This window comes from Dermacentor variabilis, chromosome 2 (assembly GCF_050947875.1).
Source record: "Dermacentor variabilis isolate Ectoservices chromosome 2, ASM5094787v1, whole genome shotgun sequence".
NCBI classification, from domain to species: Eukaryota; Metazoa; Arthropoda; class Arachnida; order Ixodida; family Ixodidae; genus Dermacentor; species Dermacentor variabilis.
In genome coordinates, this window is record NC_134569.1 from 35,601,143 (window position 1) to 35,620,276 (window position 19,134).

At 46.1% G+C, this 19,134-nt stretch overlaps 1 protein-coding gene across 1 annotated transcript in view; it reads left to right on the forward strand.

Moving 5' to 3' along the window:
- The first annotated feature begins 4,318 nt into the window (after nucleotides 1–4,318).
- The window catches only part of LOC142571627 (zwei Ig domain protein zig-8-like), a 310,051-nt gene continuing 295,235 nt past the window's right edge, over nucleotides 4,319–19,134 (forward strand). The window contains exon 1 of the mRNA XM_075680136.1: nucleotides 4,319–4,987. Coding sequence (XP_075536251.1) covers nucleotides 4,837–4,987 — 151 coding nt within the window. The 5' untranslated portion in view covers nucleotides 4,319–4,836. The remainder of the gene's footprint in view (nucleotides 4,988–19,134) is intronic.

Genomic DNA, 19,134 nt, shown 5'->3' on the forward strand with positions numbered 1-19,134 from the left:
GAGTCTGGCGAACGTCCATGGAATGACGTGTAAGTAATGTCAAAAAAAGTTCTGAGGTTTTTCGCACTAGAACCACGATGTAATTATGAGACACGCCATAATGAGGGTCTCAGGATCGATTCTGAACACCTGGGGACGTATTCTACGACGACCATTTTCAAGGACACTGTCCCCTCGGCGATAGTATCGCGGTCAGGCGCGCGCTGATTGGCTGGTTGAGCTAAGTTGTATGACATAATGGTCAAACAGCCAATCAGCTCATACGATTTTGCTAAAACAGCCAATCAGCGCCGATGGCGAAGGCGTCGCCAAGGTGGTACTATTACCGAAAATTATTGTCAAAAAATGCATCCGCTGGCGTTCTTTAACGTGTACTCAGTGCACAGTACACAGGCGATTTTGCATTTCGTCCCCGTCGAAATGCGGCAGCCGCGGCCTAGATTTAATCCCGTGACCTCATGCTCAGCAGCTTAATTCCAAAGCCATTGAGCAACTACGGGGGGTCGCAAGTAATGCTTAGAGAAATAAATTTAAGGCTCCCTAGGAGTCAGAATTATCCTCGTATTTGTGGTGGAGGCTTGCCCCGTCGCGCAAGATCACTAGTATCGGTACCGCAAGTAGATCAACGGCCACTCTGGAAATGTACTTGCATGACCGACAACTCGCTCGGCTGCATGAAGAAACATAAGCCCTAGGTAACGTTGCATATTGATGTTCCCTTGCAACAATGTGTTTTGTACACAGACGCTGCTTTTACATGTGACGGTTTACGTACGGCATGAATCAGCCTTACACATTTGCTTCGGTAAGGAAACAGAATATGCGATGGATGCCTGTGACTCTATTTGAAATCTAAGCCATACATGCCGCTACTAAAAAAGCGTCATGCTTATGCACTAATACCCAAGTTCACATATATACTTGTTCCTTGAGTGACATTAAACCCCTAAAGTGAGACAGGGAAATGCCATTACTTTGCCAGAGGATACAGGAAGTTCTCAACTCACATTTCAGCGTGCATCTAGGCTGGGCACAAGGACACAACTCCGACCCCTTCAGTGTCATTGCAGACAGGAAAGAACACGGCAACAAGAAGAACACGGATCTGTCGATGCCTCTTGAGCCGGACTCATTTTCTCTAGAGACGTGACACACGTACTCTTATTCCCGCGTGTGTCCACTACACTCCCTGCCCCGCAAACTCGCAATGGTGAAGGAAGTTTCCCTGTGAAGGGTCCGTGCTGGGGTAGTCCTCACTCCTGCTGTCACCTGTAAGTGGTAGGGCTTCATCAAGAACGATGTCACCTACCCAAACTGTGCAACCCTGGCACAAGACACCGATATGTATCATTTGCTCTGGGCTGCCCACGCACACGACTTATCCGAGAGCCCTTGCTCCAACAGTCTGACCTCCGCAGTGACCGACGTGCTGTATTCAGCACTTACGTTGAATATGACGGTTGCACTGTTGCACTGTTGTTTAATAATATTATACAACATTGAAAATGGCTAATTTTTTGTAGGCCAAGCTACGTTTCTCACTTCAATTCTTCTTGTTTTCTTTTAACTGCAGTTACGCAGATACGGGCCGAATTCGGGAGCGGGTCCTAGCCGGGAATTTTCGCTTAATGCCGCAAGACAATTTCTTAAGCTATGAAGATTTTGTTATGATGAATACATATGGCCTTGTAGGCGTAGACACTATTTTCAAGTAATTATCGACCTTCTCAGTCACAAATCTTCATTCACCATAGAATTCCGTCGGTTGAACGTATGAGCCCACGGCAAAATTTTCAGCATACGGCATGCATGCACTGAAACTGCCAATCCTGAGTAGCCTAGGGCGCTATAACGTAAAACTATTCCGAACTTTTCTATTCCAATTCTGCAATCAACCCACCGCGATTGGTCAAAAACGTTTTGGAACACCCCCACTTCACCTGTCTGTCACGTGACGTCACAAAAACCGCGATAGCTCCCCATCTGAGGTGTACACACTGATTATGCCTAATTTTGACCGAACAAAACAGAAATAGTTATTTCTGATTCGACGCCTCTTTGCCATTATCCCTCGACTATTGGACAAAAGTTTTCGGCCTGCACCCACTTCACCTGCCTCTCACGCGACGTCAGAAAACCGCAAAAACTTACCACGTCAAAGTGACGCGTACCCGTTAAAGATGCATTAATATGCCGAACAAGACTGAATTTTCTTCTGAATAGCCGCAGGTTGCCCCGTTTCGAAAGGAATAAAAGATGGCTGCCGCCGATCGCTCCGGCACTGGCATGGGTTTATTAGCGTGCAACAAAACTTTTGGCGCGGCTGTATAACGTTTCCGAGAACTTTCGGCACGTTTACGACCTCGTTCTGCCAACTCTTTTTTGCTGAGGATCCGTTTTAGCGTCATTCTCAAGCTTCCGTTGCATGCTGCCGTGATTGTCGACGAGCCACCGCAAGCTAAGTAAGAGAAAGCGAACCAATCGCAGACGCCGGCACCACTCTCTTCATCCGGTTATGGATATTCAGTGCAGTGGCTCCGCCCTATCGAATCCCGCTTCACTTGAGCATGCTTCGCGCCTCTTGTGAGCCAATTAGATAAGACAAGCCGCTCAGTGCAGGCAATATTATTCGTTTTTCAAACAAACAGAAGTGACCTCCTATGAGCAAGGGGAGCATTTGATTGGTTTGTTCAGACAACCCTGCGGGTGACCGCCCGATGCTTGCGTCGGCGGTTACGCAAATTTGACGTCAGGAGATTGGAATAAAAGCATATTGGAATAGTTTTACGTTATACGGCCCCAGTACGCTGAAAGACTCTCCACCTATTTGGTAAGTACCTCAAATTCATCTAGAGTCTTTGTCAAAAGTTTCAAAGCGACTGCGAGCGTGACTGGACCTATTATCAAGCTGTGCACTGCGGCCTGTCTAGAACTTCTGCCTCGCCCAAGGCTCAGAGAGCAACAGCGTTCCTGAGTCAGAGCTTCGGCACGCCAGGCGTTCCACTCACACCCTGCCAAGGGTTCAAGCAACAGATCTTGCCATGTGTGAAGTAGATTCGAAAGTTCTGATAAAGGCTGCCCTTCCTGCGGCACACGTGTACTGGCGCAGTACTTCTTCCCACATACAGTGTGCCGGAAATGACCACACTACCTTGATCAATCCTTCATGTTCTTATTGAGAAAGCAACGGTGCTTCAATAATTAATACTAACATAATTGGACTTCCGGAAACAGTCAGGCGGCATTTTTAAATGTCTGTGGCTTGGAATATACATTCTTCTATGTCACGCCATGGTATAAATACCAACAAACTAATGCTTCGAAGAACGCCGTATATAAGATGATAGAGCTCCTGGACGTCTTACTGATAACTAATCGGGCAGTTTAGCCGCCCTACCATAATGGCGTTAACAGCAAAGACTAGTCAAGTAAAAGTATAGTACCTCGCAAAATTAAAATTTGGATCATTCATCAGTAAACTGCATGCGCTGATGCGGGGAAAACGCACATGTATATAACGGAGCAAGCACTTCTTTTAACTAGTCCAATGGTCATACGGCAAAAGCGGAAGATCTAATTATGACAAGCAGGTAAGTCAATGAGGCGTGCCTCCTGATTACATTACATTGAGTCAAGAGTTACAACGAGACACAAAGAGCCGTCAGAGAGAAATATAAAGAAAACTACATGTGTGCACGTGTGGAAGTCTGTAAGGTATATAAGTGAGGGCGAATTGTAAATCAAAGAAGAAACGCATTTCAACTCAGAAGCACAAAAAAAACTTGTGAAAGTGCACCAGCTTAAAAAGTGCATTGTAGATAGACCATTTGATGAAAGAAAAAGAAATTCAGATTTAAATATTTTATTAAAAATCTCCTTTACACGTGTATATGAAGGCATCAATATTGTCCTTAATCTTACAAGCACCCTTGTAATTAAGAAATATGGATCCGATCAGTTCTTTCTCGGTGCATTCTGATCTCCCTAGTCTAACGGCAAGAGAAGGGCCAGGGCAACACGTCTTGAAGTAATATTTTGCCACCGCAGAGCGCACTCCTGTGAAGTGAAACGTATGAACAGGCCACTGAGTTTCCGTTTTCTCATCAGCACTGTCATGTTGTTATTATCAGAATCCGGAAGGGCTAAGCGCCGCCACCGGAACCGGAAACATAGAGCGCGCGAGAGAGAAACAAAGTGGCAAGAGAAAAGAAAAAAAAGAACGGGGGAGAGGCGGCAGAGAGAGGAGGCGGAGTCACATCACGTGACCAGCTCGCTCTCTCGCGGCGCCAGGAGCAGGCCCTCAGTCGGGACCCCGGGTTAGAGCGAACGCGGCTGTGCTCAGCGCTGAGAGCGTCCAGATTCCTCGCCGAGGTGCTACCGAGACAAAAAAAGTTTGCGCGCGCGCTTCGCGCAACTTAACGGTGAACAAACGTGCTGCAAATAATAGGAGGAGTGAGGTTCATATTCACGAGCAGAGTGCGCCATTCATAGTGGAGACTCTCCTTGATTTCCTGTTATCCTATTACTTCCTTTACTTGGTCAAGGCCTTTACGTCATGCCCAGGGTATTAAAGTAGTTGCCCCCGGCGCTGACGTCAGCGGATTACTCGCAAGACTGTGACAAATGGATTAACTGTGTCTCATCGCCGCCTCCAACGGGATTAGCTGCATCCACGACAAAAGCCGCGAGTGCATCGGAAAACTGCTCCGGATTATGTGACGTGCTTTGGGTCACGCATCAGTGGCGATTGGCCTGTCGTCGACGACCGGGATAGTCCCATGGGGGGGCTCTAGACACTCCGGGGGTGCCGCTCCTGCGCCTGCACCTGCTACCACGATGTCTCCGCTGACGTTGTTCACGAACCCTACGGCGGGCGGGACACGGTCTGCCCACGGCGCCGCTCAGACAGTGGGCCTCTGGGCCACTCTCAGTTCCCTTGCTGTGCTGACATTTATGGTGCTTACACTAGCGGCCGTCGACGAGGACGGTGAGTGACTGAATCTTGCGGGAAGTCTTCTTCTCTCTTTGTGTTGTTCAGCCGATAGCAGCAGGTCCACTTCAGCTTTTCGCCGACCATTGTAGTACGTTGTAATTAAGGAAAGCGAGCCTTCCGCTCGCAAGGCCTGAACCAATCTGTTTATATGTCAATAACCTGAACCAACCAATTTGTATGTAAATGTAGATTTTGCGGAAAATTTACAAGTTTCTGGCGTTTATACAGCGAGGCTCTATGTTTTCCTACAGTCGATCTCAACGACAAAGGTGAGCTCGATATTCCGACATTAACGGTTCATTTTAATATGCAGGGAAAAGTTGGGACTCTGGTCCAAATATCATAAAGCACGACACGGTTTCGCGCAGGATATGTCTGGAACTTCTTCTGGGGCCGATTTCACAGAACTTTTCGTTAGCAGCTGAACTTTTTCATTGGCTGTTCATCGTCGCTAATGTTATGTCCAGCATCAGGATTGGCTGTAATTTTTTTCTTACGAACAATTGTAGCGTAAGATATTTCTGCGAATGCGGGCCCTGTTCTTTCTTCATTTTTCTTGTTGTCTTGCGTGTGTGCCATCTTCGTCTTCGCTTCCATAGTTTCACTTGCAGTCTAGCATTTGTGAGTGAATCTCGTCAATGCTGTTTTCAGGCGTACGAGTGGGAGCACTACGTGCTGAAGTAGGCGAGCCCCGGAACGAAGTGCTGCTTATGTTTAAATAGAAATAATGCTTTTGTTACTTCGGCTTCGTAAAAAATCTGCTATGAGCTTTGGAAGTGTAGCGTTCAGTATTGTCTTGAGGTAGGCGCGCGTTGTTGGTCGCCAAGGTGGTCAATGCACGAGGCACCCGTACAAATCGTGTCTGTAAATAATCCACAAACGGGGAAATGTGTACGTTGTGACGCTTAACTTTGTTTTCCTTATTTCCTTACTGAAGCAAGTGGTGCTTTACTCGTGTTTGGCGAATGGCGGCAGTGCTTACGCAGTCGTAATCGATATGGACAGTTTGGAATCCACCAGCGAGATACACTTCGGTTTGCTTTGTCTTTGCATGATTAGTATTTTGAGGGGATACATAAATTAAACATTCAACATTAGTATTCGTATTTAAAGCTTGAGGCGTTTGCCTTTACGGGTATGTTTTTTTTTTCTTGAAATCTGATACGAATTTATCGTGCACGCAGCAGTTGCGAAAGTGCTGCTTCGGTACTTTATCACCTTCTTCTACTCGGAGTTTTGTTTCTTCTTTTATTTTTGTGTACCCTAGACTTGAAGGTGTTCACTGTATTCGATGGTCTAGGACTTTTCGCTTGATATTTTGCATTACTTGCCTATAATACAGAACGCTGTCAGTCTTCCGGTATGTTCAGTGAGGTCTTAAATTCCTAGCATCTGGATGTTACATAAACTGAGATAAAGCTCCTTAGAAAGGCTGGCTGACGTTTCAGTAAGTCCCAACTTTTTTGAAGGCGACAAAAATAGGTCCACCTCTCGAAACGTTTCTGATGCAGGGTATCGCCGTTTATGTAGCTCCTATACCACAGTGTGGTACTCCATCTGTCGGCTCTCTTATTGATTTTTGATTAACATCATGAAATAACCAAGTGCTACAGGGTTACTGAACCTCAATACATCCCGCGCTTGAAGGCACGTTGAGTGACTGTTGCATTTCGCGATTCTCTTCTATAGGAAGGCGCTTCCTGCCGACATAAGTACTAACAGTTCTATTACAAGCTGACATAGACAACTCTGAAAAAGAATCATAGTTCAGGACAACATTCATTTGGGCTAGATGGTGCATACTTGAATTAGGAAGGAACAGCACCAACTAAGACGACTAAGATTATCGTGACCCTCTTCAAAAGCGAAATGTCCTATCTAGAACGGTTCGGTAGATGATGCATTATGGTCATTGTGCGCATGTCTGAGATTTTCCTTATATTTGCTGATTTTTCGGTGAATAAAGATAGATGAAGTTGGCGCTTGTTTTGTGTCGTTCTCCCCACTTGTGATCGTCTTTGTTGGCGCTGTTCCTTCCTAATTTGAAAAATAAAACGATGCGAATATTTTTCTACTCAACCTTCATTATAAAACTTTTAGACCATGGGAGGCGGGAAATTATTTGCGAGAAAATTCGAAGCATCTGAGTGGGTGACCAGAGTTATCACTGGCTCATTTAGAGAGGTCGCTGTAGTACTTCTATTCTTGAGCTCAAGAGCTGCGGGGAGTTTTAAGTTCTGATGATGATCCTGCTGCCGATGATGATTTATCTGCAACCTTTCTGGAGCGGGCCGGTGAAAACATTCACCTAGCCTGCTTCCTAATCAGACATAAGATTTTCAGTCTAGCCGACAATGAAATAAGGAGACTCCTATTTTCCGAGATGCCTTATAGAATGTGACACGCCTGTCGACATGTTAGCAATATTAACGTTCATCTGGAACTTTTGCTGCAATATGTAATAATATAGGTAGTTTTGCAGCAGCAGCTAGACTATATGAATGGTCGACGCTGTGACGTGATTATAGGGCGTAACGCAGTTGTCACAGCACCTGGATGCCTAGAATTCACAACAGGCAACCTTGTTGCATTATTGCTATGCCCTTATTAATGCACAAGGGCGATGAATAAACGAATAAAAAATGCAGTAATCAAAAAGGCGACATTCCTGGCAGCCAAGCGTATAGCCTGAGTTTGAACAGTGCACTATGGAAATCGCTCGCTCGAACGCAAGCTGCTCCACATATTTTCTCTTGCATTGACACCTATGGTGCCACGGGGTGCATTGCTTACACATTGACCATATAGAAGCTTGATCTAAGCGCTCTCTTAGCGGCTTTCAAATAGTATGTACGTGCTCCCGTATCCGTGTCGACACATTATATACAGCCTGACAGGCCGGATAAATCAGTTCAACCACTTTAACGCGCGTTCCATGCGTGCCTTAAACAATAAGACATCCAGTGCACTTTCGTTAAGATGTTCGGCTACCGCGGCGGCATGTGCGCATTCTCGGTAATTTCCGTCTATAATTTGTCGTCATTCCGTATAAACACAGTGGCAACGAATATTCTTTATAACAATATAGAAATGTCATCCGAACATGTCTCGACGCTGGAAGAATAAAAATATTGCATCCTTCATAACTTAAATAATTACTCATTGCTCGCGCCTTACTGCGCCAGCGGTTGCCTTAAGCCTAGGTGAAAAGTAGCACAAAGCAAAAATATGTTGTTTTACGTGCCCATACCACGATTTGATTATGAGTCGCGCCGTAGTGGAAGACTCCGGATTACATTTGACCACGCGGAGTTCTTTTAAGGAGTAAAGTTCACATTTCGCGTAATGAGTGTTTCTTCCGTTAGCTATTTCCTCGCCTATTTTCTTTCAGGCGCGATTCACCCTTAATTGTTGACTTCAGGTTAAAATAGTGAGTTAGTTTGAATTGCGCAGCATAATAGTGACTCGCTACCACCATCCCTACTGACGCAAGAAGACAATTCTGAGTGGCCAAACGACAGTTTTTCGGGGCAATAACGGCGTGCAACCGCCGACAGCTAAGCGCACGGACATCACTTGCAACAAACAACGCATGACAATTTGGATAAGCTCCGATATTCAAAAGCCGACGCGAACAACATCCATACAGAAGATACGCATTTCCATCGTATTTCAAATGACCACTCTGACGCACGCTGTCTTGCGCACGGTAGGGCGATATGGGACCGTTATTCCGACGATTCGAGGGAACGGGAAATCTGTGGCCGTGTGGGCAGTGAGGCGTCCTGGCTTTTGATATTGTCGGGGCGCGCCGGTGCACAATTTCGAAAACGCGCTTGTTTTCGACTCGGAATTCGCTGACAACGTTGTTTTCTTCTTCGCGATTTAATTTTTTTTCTTGCTGGATTATGAAATTCTGTCCGTGAAAAGAACTTGTTCCAAGGAGCTGCGCACGACTGCTTAGGTAGGCAGCGAGATATTGCCTGGCAAGGCAGACTCGACTGCCTGATTGCAGGTGCAAGGAAAGGTCACGTACGACGACAGTCGTGAATTTGAACGCACACAAAAGAACAGGCGGCGGCTGGCCCTCCTGACTAGGAGGAAGAGGATAAATGTACGGAAAGACAGTGAGGTTAGCCAGTGCTCAGACCAGCTGGTTAGTCTGTGCTGGGGAAAGGTGTTAAGGAGAATAAAATATAATAGAAAAGAGATATTACGAAAAAAGGAAGAGCAAAAATAAAAAGGAAAGGGGAGTACGGCACTGCTTAAAGTCTGTCTCTAAGACCAGTCCTCCGCAAGAAGTGCAAGAATGCTTTCAAAGCCTTGTGTTCTGAGGATGGTCTCGGCCAGTGTCTCAGGATCTTTTATTCCAACAAAGACTATCTAGCACTCTTGAAAGTTCTTTCCTGGGCACACTGAAGCGGGGACACTCACAAAGAATGTGGGTGATTGTTTCCTCGCAGCTACAGTTGTCGCATGTAGGGCTGTTGGCCATCCTATCCGATATGAGTACGCATTCGTGAAGGCCAAGCCAAGTCACAAGCGGCACAGAAGCGTCTCTTCAGCTCTAGGTACCCCTGACGGAAGGCAGAGCCGTAGACTTGGATCCAAGTTGTGGAGACGAGCGTTGGTACATTCCGTCTAGTTCCACAGTGCGAGTCTAAGTTCAGGTGCGAGCGAACGAAGCACTGTAACTGCGTCTCTTCTCGGTAACAGTAGTGGGGACCATCACACAGTGGGGACCATCATGAGCAGATCGGGAGGCCTCATCTGCATGGTCATTTCCGTGGATACCTCAATGGCCCGATATCCGCTGATATGCTATGTTGTATTTTTTCTCTATTGCGTGGTGGTGAAGTGTTATATCAGTGACTAATTTCTCATTCGGTCCATGATGAAATGGCGATATAATGCACTGGAGAGCGGCCTTGGAGTCGGAGAAGATTGAACATGCCTGTGACGGTTCTTCAATTACGAACTCTAGAGCAGCACGGATGCCGACGAGTTCTGCAGCTGTCGATGTTGTAAACTGCGATGTCTTGAATTTTATGGTGACGGACTTCGCGGGAATAACCACTGATCCTGCTTAGCTTGCACAAGAAACTGAACCATCCGTGTAAATGTGAAGGCGTCCGCTGTGTTTCTCATGCAGGAGCAGTAGCGTGGTTTCCTGTAGTGCTAAAAATGACGAGTGGGTTTTCTTTTGGATTCCAGGAATGGTTAGAAGGTCTTAGAGGGGATGTAGGCACCAGAACGGCAATGGTGGTTATGCTGCAGCTGTGAAGTTCCAGGGAACCACTGCATGATGCGAAGCAATAATATCGCTGAATGCAGAGTGTGGCCTAGAAGCAAGATGTGAGGCGAGGTCGGGCGAACTCCGGGCAAAATGCCTGATGTGCATTCTTAAAGCATCGACGCGAATATATGTTGTGATTGGGTGATCAGGCGCGATGACCACAGTGGCTGCTGACGATGCACATCTCCTAAAGACAAGGCATATTCTCAGTACTTGAGCTTGAACCGACTGTAGGACGTGTACTTTTGTTCTTCGGGTACTGCCCAGCACAGGTAAGCTGTAGCGCATGAACCTGAGGAAAAGTACAGTATAAAGTTGAAGCATCGCTCGTACAGATGCACCCCACGATTTGCGCATAAGAAATCTCAACACATGGGTGACCATGGTGAGTTTCCTTTTTATGTAGACAAAGTGAGGGCTCCAGGACAGGACGCGATCTATTATTACTCCCCAGAAATCGGTGTTTCTCCTCATAACTAATAGCCTGTCCATTGATTTTAAGGACGTATGGGTCTATCGCCTTGCGCGTGAATGCAACCAGGGAGCACTTCTCAAATACCAGCTCTAGTCCCCACTCTTGAAGGTAGTATGACGTCAGTATAGCCGCTCTCTGAAGCCTGGCACGTACGTGTACACGCGTCACTCCTGATGCCCAGAGTCAGATGTCGTCTGCGCACATTGATGGATGCACGGACCGTGGAAGTACATCAACGAGGCCGACGATTGCAAGGTTAAAGAGAGTGGGGCTCAGAACTCTACCTTGAGGCACACCGCGACAGCTCCAGTGGTGCGTTGTTGTACCATTTTCTGTCTGTACAAAGAAGGTTCTGCCCTTCAAATAACTTTAAATCCATTGGTAGACACGGCCCCCAATCCAATGTTCCCCAAGGCGTCCAAAATAGCTTCATTCGATACATTTTCGTATGCGTATTTCACGTCCAAGAACATCGCCGCAGATAATCTCTTTAGGTTTTTTTTGTTGCTGTACAGACGAAACAAGGTCAATCACATTATCTACAGAGGACCGTCCACGCCTAAAGCCGGTGATAGCATCAGGGTATATCTCGCCATGCTCCAGGTAACACTCCTGGCGAGTTAGTACTATCCTCTCCATCACCTTTCCAAAACAGCAGGCTAGTGCGATGGGGCGATAGGAAGCCAGGTCCAGAAGAGATTTGCCAGATTTGAAAAGAGGAACGAGGTAGCTGGACTTCCTCGAAGGAGGAACCAATCCGTTGCACCCCGAGTCGTTGTACACGGTTAGAAGAACACGCCGAGCTGCTTGACCGAGGTTACACAGGGCCGTGTAGGTCACGCAATCATGTACAGGTGCTGAACGCCTGCATGCTGCCAAAGCTGCCTAAGCTGCTTGAAGCTCCTCTTCAGAGAACAGATTGTTCATCCGGGAATCTCGTGGCATCGGTGCGTTTCCTAGATTACTCGCGGTGAACGCGGACCCCTTACCGGCAACCTTCGCGCAGAAGTCTTCTGTTACTTGGATTTCGCGACGACCTTGGTGGAGAGCAAGGCACTTGAAAGGGCGATGTTGCTTTATTCGTACATACTGCAGCCCTATCGGGCTATTGCAGGAGTGGGTGTGAAAGGCAGAGAAATGAGAATAGTAAGTAATACAGGCCCAATACAAAAATACAAACAAACACAAACCAAAACTATTCAATGGCCGCCAAGAATAAGTTTAAAGGAAGAGAACGAGTAGCACCAGGCGAAGAATTCCAGTACTCGATTACACGGGGAAATAAACTGTATTTAAATGTGTCCGTACGGGCGAAATAAGGTGCGATGTTAAGGTGATGGTGACTTCTAGTATTAGATGGTTTCGCAGGAGTTAGGTAGTTATCCGAAGATATACGGCAAGAAGAGTTAATAACGCAATGCAAAAACTTCAATGATTCCGTGCGTCGGCGATCTGAGAGCGGTTCTAAGCCTAGAGATCAAAGCGCTGTATACGGCGAAAAATCCCTATCGTACCTACGGCATATGAAGCGGATCGCTTTCTTTTGGATGGCCTCAATTTGATTAATGTGGCACTGTTTGTGTGGATTCCATACGGGAGAAGCATAATCGAGTATAGGCCGGATTAGTGATTTATACATGAGTAGTTTAGTATCTCTTGGGGCTGTGGTCAATGTGCGGCGCAGATAGCCTAACTTTTTCAGTGCTTTTGAGGTTATTAAATCAATGTGCTTCGACCAAGACATACTAGGTGTGAAAACAAGACCGAGGTATTTATATTCACTAACGCTCTGAATTGGAGTATTACTAACTTTGTAAGTAAAAGCGGAAGGGGTCGTTTTATTAGTGAAATTCATAACAACGGTTTTACGGACGTTAATTGTCATTTGCCAGGTATCGCACCAAGAGCTAAAATTAGAAAATGATTCTTGAAGCTGTAAATGGTCATCAAAGGAGGAAATTTTATGATACAATACACAGTCATCAGCATACAAACGTATATTTGAGGTTATGTGATGAGGCAAATCGTTTATAAAGATCAAGAAAAGCAACGGACCCAGCACGGAACCTTGTGGTACTCCTGAAGGCACCTCTGTCACCCTGGAATTAGCTCTGTTAAAGGACACAAATTGAGATCGATCGGAAAGAAAACTAGAAATCCAGCTGAGAATGTGGCGATTATTAAGGATGGCGTCAAGTTTATACATTAATTTCGAATGAATCACTGTATCAAATGCCTTTGAAAAGTCAATGAAGATTGCGTCAATTTGGTTGCCCGAGTCGAGGTTAATACAAATGTCATGTGTAAATTCACTTAACTGTGTCAATGTGCTGAACCCACGTCTGAAGCCGTGCTGGAAATTAGTAATTTATGTGACTCGAGGTATTCCATAATGTGTTTGTAAATAATATGCTCTAACATTTTACAAGAATGAGAGGTTATAGAAATTGGTCGATAATTAGATAAGACGTGTTTGTCACCGGCCTTGAATAAAGGAAGAACTTGAGCCATTTTCCAGGATGAGGGTACTGTAGAGGATGCCAGCGACTTGCGAAATATGACAGTGAGGTAGCGACAGGTCCATAATGAGTACCGTACCAAAAACAAGTTCGGAATGCCATCTGGCCCAGCAGACTTCTTAATATCGAGTTTCAATATTAAGTTCAGCCCACCTTCTTCGGTAATGTTAATGTCATTGATGGGTACGTCACTACGAGCAATGATGTCTGGTTGGATGACGTTGTTGTCGCGAGTGAAAACAGACTTGAAATAGTCATTAAATGCGTTTGAGATATGAAATGGATCATTGGTAGAATCATTGTTAATCACCATAAAAGTAGCCGTCGAATCACGTGGCAAAACAGACGACCAAAATTTACGCGGGTTGGTTTTTAGTAGGCCCTGCAGCTGCACACCGAAGAAGAAATCTTTAGCGCAGTTAATTCGGAGGCCGCGGACAATTCTCCATATTTGAGATAGAGGCTTGTGTTGATCGATCGACTCGAATAAAAATTTCCATCTTAGAGACGAGTACATTGATTCGACGCTGAATCTTCTTCTACAGTCATCTCGCCTCCCTCAAAACGTAGATGGATTTCGTGCGCGTATACTACCGTTCGGCACAACGACGGATTGCTCGAAGCCGCGTCAATTCCATTTCATATTCGAAAAACTGTGATAAGGGTGTAAAATTAGACGCATCGTTTTGAGTAGCAGCTTTAATTATACCTTCTAGGTTTTCAAGAGAACGTTCTTCACTTTCCTGACATCGCTTCTCTGTGAGTGACCTGTACTTTGACCAGTCGATGTGTGAAGAAACGGTCTAAGCCCTTGATTTTATAGAGGTGGGTTCTTATATATATATCCCTATATATAGGTGGGTTCTTCTATATGCTTTCTGTGCACAAAGAACCCATGGAAGTGACCAATAAGGTCACTTCCCTGGGTTCCTTGTCCGCAACCCACTGTACCTCATTACTTAAGCTGCGTGACACAAACGTCAAGTCGAAACAGATGCTATATGTCAATCTCCGTAAAAACGTAGGACTGCCGTAGTTTACACAATACAGTTCATGATCTGACCCAAAGGGTAAAACTCGTCTTCCCCGACGATCCACCTTCTGGCTTCCCCATAGTGGGTAAATGAGCGTTGAAATCGCCTGTGATAATCCACGGCCTAGGTGTCGCTGATCTTAAAGCGCTTAATCTCACCGTGTCAAAACGGCTTGAAGGTCAAAGATACACACCTACTAGCGTGAAAGTGAGGTTATTGCGTTTTACTATCGGGTACACTTATTGGTTGTTATCATCAGGTGTTACTGGATGCTGAATATAGGTAAGCTCGCACCTGATATAAACGATAACATTATTGTGGCCGTAGCAGGTAGCAGACTGGAAAGCTTCGTAGCTAGATGATTGTACGGCATTGTGAAGGCGTGGTAGGCAAATCACGATAATCAGAAACTGATTCTTAAATACAAATGGCCGAATATCCTAAATGCGGTGTTTAAGGCCTCGGGCATCGGAGAATCGAAGCTTCTGGAGACTCTAAGCTTCTTTGACTTCTTTATGGAAGGGCTGCAGAGGAGGAGCCATGGTGCTTCTCCAGACTTGACAGCACCGAATTTAGAGCATCGAATATTTTATGTGCACTATTAGCAGCCGGAGCGCGAATGCTAGTTAGGAGCACTAAGAGTTTTGATGAGAGAGATAGAGAGAGAATGGAAGAAGGAAAGGCGGGGAGGTTAACCAGACTGAGTCCAGTTTGCTACCCTACACGTGGGAAGGGAATGGGGAGTGAAAGAGAGAGAGAGAGAACTTAGGTGTAGGATGCTATAGTCGGGCACTCAAGTCTGTTGCCTTCAGGTAGTGAAAAAGCGCTCGAACTGCTTTCTGCGCTAATGAACTGTGAGGCCAGGCTCCCAAGATCTTCGCTTCCGTAGATGGCCTGTCATCCAGTCTATTCAAGGCACACTGGAGAGTCTCACGTTGATTATCGAAGCAAGAACAGTGGCACAGAAGGTGACTGATGGTCTCTTCACACTTGCACTTAGCGCACATTGGTGAATCCGCCATTCCAATACGATAGCTGTAGAAGTTGGTGAATGCTACTACTACCCACAGCCGACATAGCAGTGTTGCGTCACGTCGTGGAAGATTCGCTGGTAATTTAAGTTTCAGTGATGGGTCGAGGCTGTATAAACGACACTTAGAGTTCTGTGGTGTATGCCAGTAATTAATCGTGATGGTACGAGCGAGACTACGAAGCTCTCTTCCAGCGTCGCCTCTCGATAAAGGTATAAGGAAGGAAGGAAGGAAGGAAAAAGTGGAGAAGGAAGGCAGGGACGTTAACCAGTGTAGTCTAACCGGTTTGCTACCCTACACATGGGAGCGGGATGGGGGGATGAAAGATGGGAGGGATGGGAGGGAGATAAAGGTATAAGAGTTTTTACCATGGCTGTGACCTCATTATCTTGATTGTTGCCACAGATTCGTTCATAAGTATCCTTGCAAGAGTGATGCTGCGGCTCTGCTGGCGGGTTTATCAACGGCAGCGCTGGCCACACGTCAGGTGGACCAATGATACTTGTGTCCTTCTCAGGGTGCTTGTTGATGGAATCGCTGGGCGCTTGTGCTGGTGGGTGGACCATCCGTGGGAGAGGCGCCTCCGTAGCTTCGGCAACAGGTTTCCTAGAAGGTCTCCGGCGACAAGAGCGCCGACGTCGTACCTTGGCAGCAGCCCCTCTGTGAGTGTAACCGTCTCTGACCATTTGCTTCAACACTTGCTGCTCCTTCTTCATGTCTGGGCAGTCCTTTGAAGATGAATCGTGAGGGCCGTGGCAATTGCTGCACTTGCGATGTTCTGCATGGCTGGCGTTTGTATCGCGTTACTCTGAGCATCGCGAGCACACAGAAGAATTTGTTCAAAGAGTGCTGACGTGTCCCATCTTATAGCAGTTCCGGCACTGAAGTGGTATTGGCACAAACGGCCGCACTGCACGTCGAAAATGACCAACTTAAACTTGTGATGGAAGGATGTCTCCTTTGAAAACAAGTTTTACACATCGCGAATTGCCAAGGCGGCGGGCTTTGAATATGAGGAGACCTTCCGTCACCGGCATGATGAGAATTGGAAGGTCACTTTCCCTGATGGAAGTGTCGACATCGTAAGTAACACTTGCCGTCTGGGACGTAAGAGCATACATTGATGTTCCCCAACACTTTATTCAATACATCCAGCGTACTAATTTGCGTAACGTCAATAGCGAAAACATTCTTGCGACCATCGATCCTCACGTCGGTGATTTGTCCTGGGGCGAAGGCCTCAAGAGACACAGACGTGGCTTGACGATAAGGCCGGTTGAGACTATTGGCAGTATCCACCGGTACAAACAAAATAGTGTGAACCGGTGGCTCTCGCGTAATCATGGTATCCTTACTTACTGAAGGAGAACACATAAGTAGTCTTCTCTTTGCTTTACGCCTTCTCACGGGCACAAAGTCACTTTTATCCGAGCTTTCGTCACTGACCGAAGGGTATATCAGCGTGCCCTCACTGTCGGCGTCGCTGCGGGGCCGGAGCGCTTTCTTGAAGCGGCTGCAGTCGACGTGGAAGGTATGGGCGGAGGCCCCGGTGATTCAACGTCCATTTCCGTAGTCACAGGAACGGCATCTTCCGCAAACACCAAAGAAAAACTTGAAAACTCAGAGACTGAAACTAGCGTTCTACAGAGGAATCACTTCGTCTGACTAGGTCACCTGACTAGGTGACACGATCGATTTACTGGGTTGTCAGAGTCAGCCCTAAAACAGCACTTCCTCGCCTCTCCTTTCTATAAGTTCTTTCTTTTAAATAAGGTCAACACGGCTGCGAGGAAGAACCTTCTAACGATGGCACTGGTTAGTGTTTCCGGTTCAATACATCCTATTTACTGGCGTTGTTTACTGTTTCTTTCGTTGGTCCTTACTGCCGCTCTGAGACTGGTTGGGTGAACAAAATAAGAAACGGCGCCCAACTACACTTGTCTGCTAACATTGTCTTGTCCGCCCACGTACTTTCACAATAAATTTATTATCCTTTTCAACTTCGCTCCTTTCATTTAAAGGTTGATTTTCAGGGGTTACAAAAGCATTCATGAAAACTTCTATGCTTTCTTTTCTTGTTCTTTTAATAAAACTTATGCGATTACTGCTGAAGAAATCACTGCTAAAGCGAGCTGCTGTGGGCGGTACAGCTAACGACTGGTCAAGTCAAAGCGGGGCGTCGTTTAACACAGCGCAAATATCGCGAAACAACGTTACCGTCAGTCGCATGTGCAGTTTATTCCATTCTCAATTTTCTTAAGGCACTGAAAGAAATGAGTATCAAATATGCGTATATCAAGCGCTAATGGATTTCTAAATGGCATCTTCCTCCTTTACTATAGCTGGAAAGAAACTTTGAAACAGTTTTTCTTTTCTCTTGATTTTGGCGGTTCTCTATCGCGGATCCTAATTCTCTGGGGCATGCTCTCGATCAAGAACTCTCTTCAGAAGAAAACTGCTTAATGGCTTAGTTACTCGCATTCAGAGCGCGGACCACGACAACTAGAAAGCTTAATGTATGCTTCCATGAGCAATGACCATGTTTGGTTGTTTTCGCACGGACGTTATCAGCCGGCTTAATGTTGCTGTTCTTCTCCAAAAAATCACACTGCTGCTCCAAGAGATGCATCGAAATTGGAACGTAGTCATCTGCAGAGATGAAGAATGCTATCATTTTCATAATGAATAAAGGTTTTTTTTGTTGTTGTTATCCAAATCGGCTCTTTGCTATGCACCACTGAAGCTTTGCGACACCTCAAGCATTACCTTTCACTTATCACTTACTTATATGCTTGTATTGTGGTCGTTTCAAAGAACATAAACATTCCTGCAATTGCATCGTGCGTCATCGTGGGTGGAGTGATACTGTGTTAACGCAAGCGCTTTGAGTCTTAACGTGGTCACTGATGAGGTTTGAAGTCTCGGAACTACGCACCTGGGCCTAAGGCACCAGAGGTGGCGAGGATTCCAGTTTGTTTAACGTCCGCGGAAAGTCTCGATATACGTTTGATTTTTTTTCGCGTTGCGTCACCATCGCGGTGCGACCGCCGCGGCCGGTAAATGAACACGCGTGCTCGCAGCCACTGAGCGACCGTTTGCTCACAGCTTTCACCAAAGCTGAAAGATGCCAATCGCCCCTTGACGGACATGAAATAGTATTTTTTTTTCCAACTCAAATGGCCGCCTGGTGTTTCAATCGCGTTTCCTTTTTGTCGAGAGTGAAAGAGAGAAACTCGTTGATGGATCCTGAACAAGTTTGCCTCGCTCTAGTTTTACTAGTTTCACGCCAAGGCACAGAGTATAGCCGCAGGTGCACTACAAGTGCTGCGCTAACATGTCCAACAGCGGAGCGACGAAAGGAAGACGGACAGTACACAGATGGCTGTGTCCCATATGTATTTCTCACGTTTACAAACAGGAGACTTTCTTGTCTTGGTTTTATTTCGCGCAATATTTATCTATGAATCTGTACCAACTAGCTCTAGTTCGCACCCTTTTAAATATTTCTTTTACCCTACAGTTTGCGCTGTTTGCGAACTTTACTACAGACCAAGCAGCCCGGTTTTTCATTCTACTGTAGCATGACACTGCCTCAGATTCGCACAACTATTGTCCTCTCTTCTTGCTTTCTGAAGCCTATATATGTACGTTAGAGAGGTGATAATTACACTTCCATGCGAGCGTACAGTGGGTTTGCCGTGCTTCTTTCTGAGTAGTCCCTACAAATGGCTTCGCAGAACAGTCCGCAGAGGCGCCAACATTAGAGTTTCCTCCAACGAGTGCGGT